This window comes from Arachis stenosperma, chromosome 6, assembly GCF_014773155.1.
Source record: "Arachis stenosperma cultivar V10309 chromosome 6, arast.V10309.gnm1.PFL2, whole genome shotgun sequence".
Classification (NCBI taxonomy): Eukaryota; Viridiplantae; Streptophyta; class Magnoliopsida; order Fabales; family Fabaceae; genus Arachis; species Arachis stenosperma.
In genome coordinates, this window is record NC_080382.1 from 55,035,653 (window position 1) to 55,047,591 (window position 11,939).

The 11,939-nt window shown below is 35.3% G+C and overlaps 1 protein-coding gene across 1 annotated transcript; it reads right to left on the reverse strand.

Moving 5' to 3' along the window:
* Positions 1-2,633: 2,633 nt before the first annotated feature.
* On the reverse strand, positions 2,634-9,996 carry LOC130935409 (uncharacterized). The gene is made up of 12 exons (XM_057865145.1): positions 9,705-9,996; positions 9,226-9,441; positions 7,980-9,125; positions 7,185-7,307; positions 6,601-6,782; positions 6,253-6,484; positions 5,891-6,100; positions 5,408-5,536; positions 4,792-4,860; positions 4,355-4,477; positions 3,279-3,329; positions 2,634-3,202 (listed from the first exon to the last, which is right to left on the reverse strand). Exons 1-12 carry the CDS (start codon positions 9,939-9,941, stop codon positions 3,071-3,073), a joined length of 2,850 nt encoding a protein of 949 aa, XP_057721128.1. The 5' UTR covers positions 9,942-9,996; the 3' UTR covers positions 2,634-3,070.
* Between the last annotated feature and the right edge of the window lie 1,943 nt (positions 9,997-11,939).

Sequence of the window (11,939 nt, forward strand, 5' to 3'; positions counted from 1 at the left end):
CCGAAGACCCACTCCCCTTGGAGTGTGCCAATTCACAGAAGTTCGAATTGGTCTTCACTCTCTCCCCCTTCCTTCAATTTTCCAGAATATCTTCAATGTAAAAACTAAGGCCTTTATATAGGCTCTCCTAAATTATAAAATGAAATTAAAAGCAAATTACAATTAAATGAAAATTCCTATTCTAGATGCTTCTTGTGGCCTTGATTGGTTGACAATTGTGGGCTTGCTTGCTTGGGCTTTGAAGTGGACTTGAGAGAGAAGTGAATCAAGTTGAGGTCCAGGTGCTTATCATTAGTGCTACCGTTAGCCACACTAACGCTACAAGTGTGGCGTTAGTGCTGAAGTTAGTGTGGCAAACGTCACACTTGGTACCAGTTGGTGTTTTTGGGGCTTGAAAAATGCCTCTGGTTTGTGCTCCAATTTCATGCCCACTATAAAGTATTATATATCGTTGAAAAGCTCTAAATGTCAGCTTTCTAAAGCAACTAGAATCATCTCAATTGGACCTCTGTAACTCAAGTTATGCTCCTTTGAAGTGGACATGGTCGCTGGCATAGTCGCTAGCGTTACTGGAAAACTTGAGTGCCAATAACGCTAGCGATCTGGGCTTCATTATTGCCAGTTTCTGAAGCTCAAACTTAGTGTCCACCCCATACTATTATATATTGTTGGAAAGCCCTGGATGTCTACTTTCCAATGCTTTTGGAAGCGCATCATTTGGAGCTCTACAACTCGAGTTACACTTCTTGGAAGGAGAAGAGGTCAGCTGGCCTTACTACAGGTTGATACCATATTCATCTTTGCACTTTCGGGGAAGGTTTTCTCCCTCAAATTTAGTCTCCACCATGTAGTGCCATATATGCTTGGAAAGCTCTGGAATCCTACTTTCCAATGCCACTGGAATCACCTCATTTGGAGTTTTGTGGCTCAAGTTATTCTTGTTTGAAAAAGGCATGGTCAGACTACCAGGTGGGACTTTTGCCCACGTTAACTACCACGTTAATCTAAGTTAACGTGGGAGTTAACGTGGATCATGTGGCTTGTGTGGGCTCCTTCCAACGTTAGTGATAATGTTGGGTGTCACTAACGTTGGCGATCACCTTTCTTCTTCACGTTAACTTCCACGTTAACTAAGTTAACGTGGGAGTTAACGTGGCTTCTTGGGGATAGTGTGGGTTTCTTCCAACGTTAGTGACAATGTTTGGTGTCACTAACGTTGTCGACAACCTTGTTTCTTCACGTTAGCTTCTACGTTAACTAGGTTAACGTGGGAGTTAACGTGGCTTCTTGTGACTTGGCCAACGTTAGTGATAAAGTTGAATGTCACTAACGTTGGCGTCCCCTTTTCTTCTTAACGTTAGAGGCCACGTTAACTAAGTTAACGTGGCAACTAACTTGGCCACTTATGAGCTTGGTCCAACGTTAGTGATAATGTTAAGTGTCACTAACGTTGGCTCCATTTCCTTTCTTCAAAGTTAATGCCACTAACTTTTCTCACTAACGTTGGGGCTTTCCTTCCTTCCACGTTAGTGCCCACGTTAGTGTAACTAACGTGGCTCTTCTCTTCTTCTTTTGGCCTGAAGTCAAATAAACAAAGTGCATCAAAGTCTTGCTTTTAATCATGGGATCATGCATCATCCAATTTATCATATAATTCATGCATAATTCTCATGAAATCATTCAAAATTCACAATGTTTGTTTGAATCATGGTATGATTGCATTTTCAACCAAATACTTGCTTATTTCCTAAGAAAATGCATGAAACTACCCTAAAAACAGTAAAGAAAAGGTCAGTGAAACTGGCCAAAATGCCCTGGCATCAATAAGACTAGTCAAACTTGCATATGATAGAGAGGATAGAGTTATGTGAAAATTTGATAAACAAAGTGTATTTTCTACTAACTATTTTGTGCAGGTTTTGCAGGCGAAATTGATTCCGGAGGATATATAAGTTACAGCTTTACTAAGACAATTTGGAAAGGACTTGTTCCACCAAAAGTGGAGCTGTTTGTCTTGTTTGTTTTGACAGGCTGGGTCAATACGAAGGAGAGGCTGAGTCGGTTTAGGGTTGTTAACCAGGAAGATGTTGTATGCGTGTTATGTAACAAAGGTGTCGAATATGGTCACTACTTGTTTCTTGGTTGTGATTTTTCTTGACAAATTTGGTATGCTTGGATATCATTTGTTGGAAGTCGTTGGTCTTAGCCGGGAACATTAAAGGAACATTTTTAAAGTTGGATTAAGATATCAACTAGCAAAAAGCACAACAGATGGATGGTGCGTTTTGTGTAATTATCTAAAACATTTGGTTAGAAAATAATAAAAAGATTTTCCAGAATAAAGGAAAAGAGGTTGACGACATTATCAACTTGTCCTTTCTAAACTACATGGAGCAGTTAGATGTGAATCTCTTTTGTTATCGATGACAATGTTAAAGATAAAAAGAGAATAACTATTAGTGTTTCTTGTATAGGTTTTTTTTTTTTTTTTTGCTTGTTATAGGTGGAATTTGTTGTCTTTTCCTGTTCCACTTTTTATGCTGAGCTTCTTTCCTTCAAAAAAAAAAAAATCGTTTGAGAGGAAACTTTAACCGGCACTTTAGTGAATGAAAATTCTTCTCACCAACAAAAGATAACTAATTGTGGATACTATTTGCATTAAATTATGCAGGTCATGTTTTACACATACTGTATTAAAGAATCGACATTTTCTTCTTCAGCCGCATACAACAGTAATGATACATTCTGGAAAACTTGCTCTTCAAATGAAAATGTCAACATGACAACAAAAGATGGAATGCAGGTTGAAACATTAATTATCTAGTAACTGAGCACGTCCTCCAGTTCTTCAAGTAAAATGGGTCACTTGCTAACGAAACCCATAAGCCGTTTCTGGTGGTGGAACCTGTACTCATCATTTTCCTTTTGCGGAAAATGTGTGATAACTCTGAATCTGCAATGTCATCAAAAACTGATATTCCAGGGTCAACCTCGCCCTACTAAATGAAACTTCATATGAATAATATCATCACAAACAAAACTATGTCCAAAAAAATGTAGATAATTATGTCTACTTCTTCCTCCTCTTCCCTTCTCCAGTGTCGGACCTTTCTGCTACATGTTTCGATTGTTTAGCATGTATCTCTAGTAGTTTAGATCTTGCATCACGGAAAATAGCATCTGATCTCGTAGCCAGAATTTGCTGCAAAGGTCATTTCATAATTGTTTAGCCCTTCTTATCAATGGTGAGCAAGAGAATTGCAGAGTTCAATACAAACCTGGATATGATCCATCGCTGCAAGGTTAAAACCAAAGATATCTTTCCATCCCTGATCCAAGGATTCGACACTTGTCAGTGAATCTGTAAGAACCTAGCATCTATATTAAGTAGAAGAATGAAATAGTAGTAGAAGAGCAAGACATGCAGTGATATCAGTGAGATATCATCCAATTTCCAGTATTTGCTTGTATTATGCAGTAAAAGGATTGAGTGACAAAAGCATCAGGTATTTGAGAGACCTGATTCTCTCCTAGTGCCTAATCCTATCTTTTTTCTCTTTTTTCATGCCCTCTCACTACTTCCCACAGCCCTTTATAGTTCCAACCTCTCTCTCATAACAGAATGCTCCCTCTCTCTCTGTCACTTTCCAGCTAGGCAAGTTAGTTACAAAACCCACCTTAGCCCATATTCACTCAATTACAATTAGGTCCCTAATTTCTAATAAACTTGGTACGTAACAGAATCATTCAAGTTCATCACTTGTATCATTTATCGGTTATTTCTACAGAAACATAGGACCCTGAAGGAAATATTTAATGTAAAAATCTTTCTTAGTAGGATGTACGAGAAAAAACATTCAATTCACCACCTGTAATATAGTATAAAATAGTTAATAACTGCTTATAAAGTAAATTAATATTAAAAAACAAAAAAACAGTTCCCCCAGTTCAAATTACAATAAATAAATAATTAACATTATTAAAACTTCCATGGTGAACCATAATTACTAGGTATGATATTCATATGGAATCGTATAAGAAACCTTGATATGATTGAATTATCCTTGAATTCTCTCGATGCCTATTCGGCATCAAAGGCATCAAGTTCTACATCCTTATGTATTGGATGCATCTCAAACAAGACTAAAAATAAGAGTAAGTTCAGCTAGTTTTCATCTTGTGCCATTTTGTATATACAAAGATTGTTTCATTTTTCAAAAAGAAGCAATCTTTTCCCATCCCAACTTCATAAGAATCAATGATTGAAAAAGTTAATGGAAGCTAACAATGAGGCATACCCCATCTGCTACTATCAAACCAGGTGTGCAACAGGCAGAAACCCTAGCATAGTTACCTTGACATGTTCATAAAAAATGTCGCTGAAAGCAGTCAAAATAGGTCTAGCAGCCGGCGTAGTAAGCAGCTGATTATAATGTGTCTGCAACAGTAGTGTTCCTATCCGGCAAATAAGCTCGACCTGCCATTATCAGGAAAACATGTTCTCACAAGTCAGAAAAGATCCTTTAGAACTTTGAGTTAATTTTAATGCATCCGTTGCTACTTCTTGTAGTTTCATTTATCATTATACAACAATATTTAAACTATGGTACATTCTTCAGTATCCTTGCTTGTATGAGAATCTAGTACTAGTAACCCTTTTATAATTAATAGTTTAAAAAATAATTTATAAACACTATTAACATATGAAAATTTCTGAACCACAAATAAGATAAGGGTACAGGAGAAACTTCCTTAAAAGAAACTACAGCATGAAAGGGCTAATCAAATTACCTTATCTGAATATGAAGTCCAATCCTTCAAGTATGACAGAAGTTTCAAAGCATCAGAAAAGGGTAAAGCCTGCAAAAAGAAATGGTAAAGCCATATTTGACGTTGACAATCTTGAAAAATAACTTACAATCATGTCAAGTATAATTTCATTATTATATAACTAACATTTTCCGACGTTCATGGCACATCTCCACAGAGCTTGATTGCTTTATGAAAGACTCCACATTCATGAATAAGAATTATACAATGTGTTTAACTTGCAAACAACATTAATTTAAGGAAAAAAAAAAGCGAAAAACCTGCAAAAATTAAAAAATAGTACATTGTCGATCATAGCCATTTAGTGTCACTTGAGGGTTTATTTAAAACTGTCATTTACAAAAGACATGATTATGTTCAACAATTTAGGAGTTTAAGGTAATATAATTTAGATTTAGCGACAAGAAAATCATAATATTGGAACTGCTCATCTCTGGTGCTCCAGTGAGAAATTACATAGTAGAACTAAGGGAGGTGATCAAGTTTAAGTGAATCAAATAACCAGATACATGGCCTAAATTTAATTAACATTTCTCAACATTGAACAAAAATTCAAATGCTAAAGTGCTAAACATACCAATAATGCTTGCTCAAGATCATTGGAGTGAATATCTGAGAATGCACTAAGAACATAATCAGAAGGGGAAAGCCCATTCATAAGCGGATTTGCTAGGAATGCAGCAGCATTTTTATTATTTTTCTCCTCCTGTAAAAGAAAATCCGATAATTGCCACATCAATATTGTGAAATTGCAGACAAGTCAAAGTATATCCTCATTGGGTCTCTCTTTTATTTTGGCACTCAAAATGAATGGACGGTATCTTCAGTTATAAATTAATTAATTATGCATAACTGAATGCTATGTATCGAGACAATGGCTTTGGCTTTGAACTCAGATAAATGGTGTCATTTGTTCCATTTAACCAACCACGTTCAGCAGGTTTCATGCATAATTTGAAGATTTTATGTGTCTACCCATCTAAGACATTTATAGAATCAATAATGAGATAAAGCATTCGTTTATACTACAAATGTTCTTGAAGAGAGAACATCTGTATACCTCATGTTCTGCAATACGCTTTTTCTCAGCTTCTGCTATGTCTAATCTCTCGATAATTAAGTCACTGGCAGTAAGGGTCTCCTGGGTTTTTTTCCCAGCTAAAGCCACAGCACCCTCCTCCGGTACTTCTTCCTTTGGTGCGTACTTGTTTTCAAAACCATTGTCAAGATCAGCCTCAAACATTTCCTCCAACCTTTTCTCCTTTTCTTCCTGCAATTCAAATAATTTATGGTTAAGCAAATTTTTTATAGGAAGAACAGCATCAAATCCAAATTATTTCTTTTATAAATTTACCACCAGGGGCAATATCATGTGCCCTGCAAAAAAAGAAGTAAATAGCTCCATCTCACAAGTTTTTATACCTCAATGAAAAACTGCTCTTCTGTACGATCCCATCGGCGGATTGATCGGTCATGAGATCCAGTGACCACGAAATCACCACGATTACTTATTGCAAGACACCAGACATCTGCATGATGTCCTTCGAGAGTCAACAGCAATTCAAATTTATCAGCATCCCAATATTTTATCAGCCGATCTTTCCCAACACTAAACACATAGTGTGTCTTGGGAACAAATTGCACTGCCATAACACTGCCATGTAACTTTCATCAGATAATTCAATTACAGCTCCATCATTACTCCCAAATATAGAAAAAGGATAAACAAAGATATAAATAAAATAATTATCATGGAAAATTATGCTGCACCTGTCAGCATGCGCAAAAATAGATTTATGACAATCACCAAAATCCAGACCCCAAATCTTCAAATTTTTGTCTGCTGATCCAGTCACAATTAAATCTCCATCTGATGAGATATCCATACAAAGAACAGGCAGCTTATGGCCATATAATGAAAGGAAGAATTTGAACGTGTCTGCAAAGTGAACCTGAAAACAAAATAAATAAAGGAATTAAAGAACCCTTTTGAAAACCTAATATTGACTCTTTACATATATCAAATTCAAACCTTTATCATATACAACATCATTAAGACATGCAACATCAAAGGACTGGAGACTTAAGACAAAATTATTAAAACCACAAGAGGGTGTTTAGCCTCAATATACAGAAGAAAAAATGCTTATTTTCCAAATGCCCCGAAGTTGTAAGAATTTTAGGTCTTGAGAATATGTATTTTGAGGGGTGCAGGTAGAAATGAAAAAAGAACCATTGGCAGATGGGAAACTTATGATTCAAAAACAAAGATAAAAAGCTAAGGAGCAATAGTTGTGAACCTGAACACATTTAAAAATTTATAAGCCAAACAGGATAAGATCCAGATATCATACCTTCACAGTACTATCTAACAGCGCCACAGCAATATATTTAGAATCGGGACTTATTGCAACCACAAGAACATCATCATTCATCTTCATTGTACTGACGTTTGACACACTAAGTTGCTTAGTAGCCTGAAATAAAAAAAAATGGGGAAGTGTTACAAAATAAATAGATGGCCAGGAATGTAATTGTTTGTTTGAGATGATTTCATTTATATTAAATTGGAACAAATTAGAAGGAACAGATACATAGCTAGTAGAATAAAACAAATTTGCACTACCGGGGGCTATCTATCGAAACAACAGCATAATGAACTGCCACCTGTCCTATGGCATTTCTACATGTGCACACACGTGCAAGCATGCACACACAAGAGGGAAAAAATACATAGAAAATAAGAGGATAAATTTGATTCATTTCTTCTATTGATTCTCATAATGCTATAGCTCAAACTAATGCTAATATAACATGAGGGCATATCACATATTGAAAATTATTAACTTTTTCTACTTTATATTTGTTACTCAATGGGTGCACTGCAATTGTTACCCATATTCTCAAGTTCCTATCAATATAGACGTGCATGAAAACCAAAAACATCTTAGTGGTTAAGGATTACATACAAAATCTAGGATTTAAATATATCTAACAGAAAATGTTATAGAAGAGATTCTCAATAAGATTTTGCAGCATTCAGAAACAAAAAGTCTTCGATATGCAATATGAGAAACATTAAATTGAGATATCTACTTGTAACAAACAAGTGCGTAAAAGAAAAATGATGAATGATGTCAAGAGCATACTTGACCGGGGCTTTGCTTCAACTGGTACTCCCAAAACTTAACGTCATGATCAGCACTTCCTGTAACAAAACCATTTTTATCTGGCAGGAGAGCAATTGAACGGACAGAAGCACCATGAGCTTCCACTGCTTCTAAACGAGTGCCACTTCCAATGTCAATAATTTCTATGGTTCCATCTTTAGTTCCAACAAGCCCATACTTGTTAGAGGGCAGAATTAAACTGCACAGTCCATACCCAGAATCGATTGTCCTTAGGCATGACCCAGTGCTAGGGTTCCAAATCTTAACTGCATTGTGACTAGTTGACATCAAAAGACTGTTGTCCGAACTAAGTGTGACACTTCTAACATCAGAACGGTGTCCTTGTAGCTCAATAGCAAGTGTTTTTGTTGCTTCACTGCTTTCAATGGAGTAAAACTCAAGTAGATTATTGTTCAAGGACAATGCTAAACTAGCCAGTGAATTCTTAGGAGTGACTGGACAAAAAGATACGGAGCATATCTTTTTGCTAGCTCTAAGGGTATGGAGTAGCTTAAAAACATCAGGCACAGTAACTGCAGGGTTACTTGTTTCTATGAGCCCTTGAGTCTCGGAAGTTATATCTCCTTTAACCCCTTTATTCACGTCTCCATTTTCAGCTCCCCCCAAAGCCTCTTTGGCATGTTTCTTCTCTTTCTTGCGGTGAACCCGACGTCTTGCCTTCTTCTTCGCCTCAGCCTCATCCAGAACACGGTATATCTCAACTGTCTTTCCTGCAACCTGACAAGCTAGCAGTTTCCCTGCCTTACTGAACTGCACAGTTGCCACTCTCTCCTTGCTTTGCCGCTGAATCTCGCCAAACTGCCTCAAAACTTCCCATTTGTTTTGAACAGAAGAGCCTCCATCACCAACCACTGCACTGTCCCCATTTACAGATTGTCCATCCACAGACTCATGCTTGATTGAATAAAACCGGAGCACCTTGTCTGCAGAACCAGTGACCAGATACCTTTCCTCAGGATCAACATCTATAGACCAAATTTCACTATGATGACCACCAACAATTTGTATACAGTACTCGCTATCTAGATCCCACACTCTCAAGAACTTGTCTTTCGAGGAACTAACTAGCTTTTTCCCAGACCCCACAAATACTACATCAGTCACCTGCCACAAACAAACCAACTGACAATGACTTAATAATCAATCAAACCAATTACTATCAGCGTGTGTTCAACACAAAGTTTCACAAATGAACAAACTAAACCTGGTCACGATGCCCGCGGAGGCGAAACATGCCGGTCTCACCAACAACATCCCACAAAATGATATCATTGTCCTTGCTCCCGGAAGCAAGCACCGAAGCAGCCTTGTTGTAACGAAGAGCAGTGACAGCTCCCTTGTGCCCACTCAGCGTGGTCTCACAAGTTCCCGCATCAGAGTCCCAAATCCTTATGCTACCATCAGCATAACCAACCGCTACCTGCATCAAATAACCCCCCACATACACATACGTATTGTGAGAAAGAAAAAGAGAGAAAACCAAACCACAGTGAAAACAAAACACAACTCAGAGAGAATCTAAGGAGAAAGACTCTCTGCATTTCTTCAGAATATTCACTTAAAAGGTGAATAACTTCAGCACCTCTAAACAGAGTAACCGCAATCAAACTAGCTCATAACTAACTTGTCTAACTAACTCGTCACAGTTAATATTCCATTCCATCAACGGTGTCGTAGCTGTACCTGGGAGGAAGAAGGGGCAGGGGCGATGGAGGTGACGGCGAGGGAGGAAACTCGAGAGGCAGGGGAAGGGGTTAGGGTTTTGGTGCAGATGCCTGGACGGACGTGCCAGACGCCGACCTTCTCGAGCGCCGGAGAGAGGAGGTGCTTGCCGGAGCTGTCATAGGCTATGTTGGACTCGACGGAGGCGATGACGCCGAACGATGCCGCCGGCTCGTAACGGAGGTAGGCCTTCACCATGGTTGCAGCTGAAAAACGTGGATTTGCTCTCAAGAAGGGTTTTAGATAGGTTTAATGTAGTTCACTAGTTCTTCCTTTTTTTATTATTCTTTTTCGGTTTTTCCTTTTCCTTTTTTTTTTCTTTGTACAATCTATCTACTTATCTTTCTATCTATCTACTTAATATACTAAAATTGGGTTTCCCCCATCTAATATTTTCTTAAATTTCTCGTGAATTCATTTTTTGTCAAAATGAATGCACTATTTTCTCTTCTAAATTTATTATACAAAAATATCTTTATTATAATTATACTATAATTAGCATTTAAGTAATAATGCATAATTATACTAATTTAAGAAAATATCTTTATTATAGTTATATAAAATTAATATTTAATACATTATTAAACTACTTATAAATTATCAATCGAAAATATTTTTAATTTTTTTAATAATAATAATAATAATAATAATAATAATAATAATAATAATATGATAATTATATGATAATGACACCAGTTATTAATAACCAATTTATATTTCTCTAATAAATTTATTTTGAAAAAATATCTTTATTATAATTATATTATAATATTATAATTAATATTTAATAAATAATACATAATTATACTAATTTAAGAAAATATCTTTATTATCTATCTATTCTATTTATTCTATTATATAAAAATCGGATTTTTGCACTTAACTAGTATATGTTCCCGTACCTTGTACGGGATAATACATAAAATTATATTAAAAATTTTATTAAAAAATTAAATATAAATAATGAGTGTCACATTCAAATATAAATAATGACTTTAGAATTTTGGTTTAATGAGTGTCACAATTTTAGTTTTAGGGTTTAATGAGTGTCACACTCAAATATAAATAATGGCTTTAGAATTTTGGTCTCCAACACATCAAACTCGCCTTCGTAGCTCTTTTCCCACAATAAAATTGTGATTCAGCCTTATAAAAATACATAAGGTTTTGGTTGACGAAGATCAAAGAACCATAAGAGCCAAGCTCTCTAATCTCAATCATACTCTCGAATGAAGAGACGCTTCCACGCTCTTAGACCATCTCCAATAGGGAACTCATCCCAATTCCTATTTATGGCCCACCTGTCATAAAAAGTAACTTCACATCAGCTTTTGCGTCATAACTGTAAATAAGAACTCAAAGCATCTCTCTCTTCTCCATCAGGAGGAACTAACTTTAGTCCCTATTGTGGTCCCACTTAATTAATTAATTAAAATACTTAAAATTAATGTAATTAATTTTTTTCAATTATATAAATTATATTTATAAATTTAAAAATAATTCACTATTAAAAGATATTAATATTAAATAAATTCATATATAACAATAATACACAATATAAAATTCGAAATTACACTAAATTGTAAAATTACTTAATACAAAGAAAAACATAATTCAGCTTTATAGTTGACGACAAGCATTGTTAAATAATTAATATAAATTATTAATTAAATAAAAATATCAGTATTTCATATAATTAATTATTATCATTATTATTGAATTATTTATTATTTAATTATTTAATATAACTATTTAATTAATTAACATAACTATTTAATTAATTAATATTTTATATAATTATTTATTTTTTACATAACTTGCCAAATGGCAAGTGTTGATTGGCGTCCCCATTCAAAGAGACTCCCTCTTCTTGAAATTAGTCAGGGAACTCACTTTCAACCCACTCCAACGCTCCAATTCTTCTTTTTCTCTGACACAACAGTAATCGGGATCCAATTGCCTTCCCGTTGGAGATGCTCTTAGTTATATTTTTTAATGATTTAACATGGATGATCTTGAGGCTGAAAAATCCTAAAAATTTTAGCTAAAATATAAATTTTATTCGATCAAATGATAATAAATAATTTTATTGAATTAAATTATATTAATGTGATCATTGGATGATAAAGAATGTTAGAAAAATAAATAAATAATATTTTAAGAGTATAAAAATATTAAATTGTCATTTCAATTTAC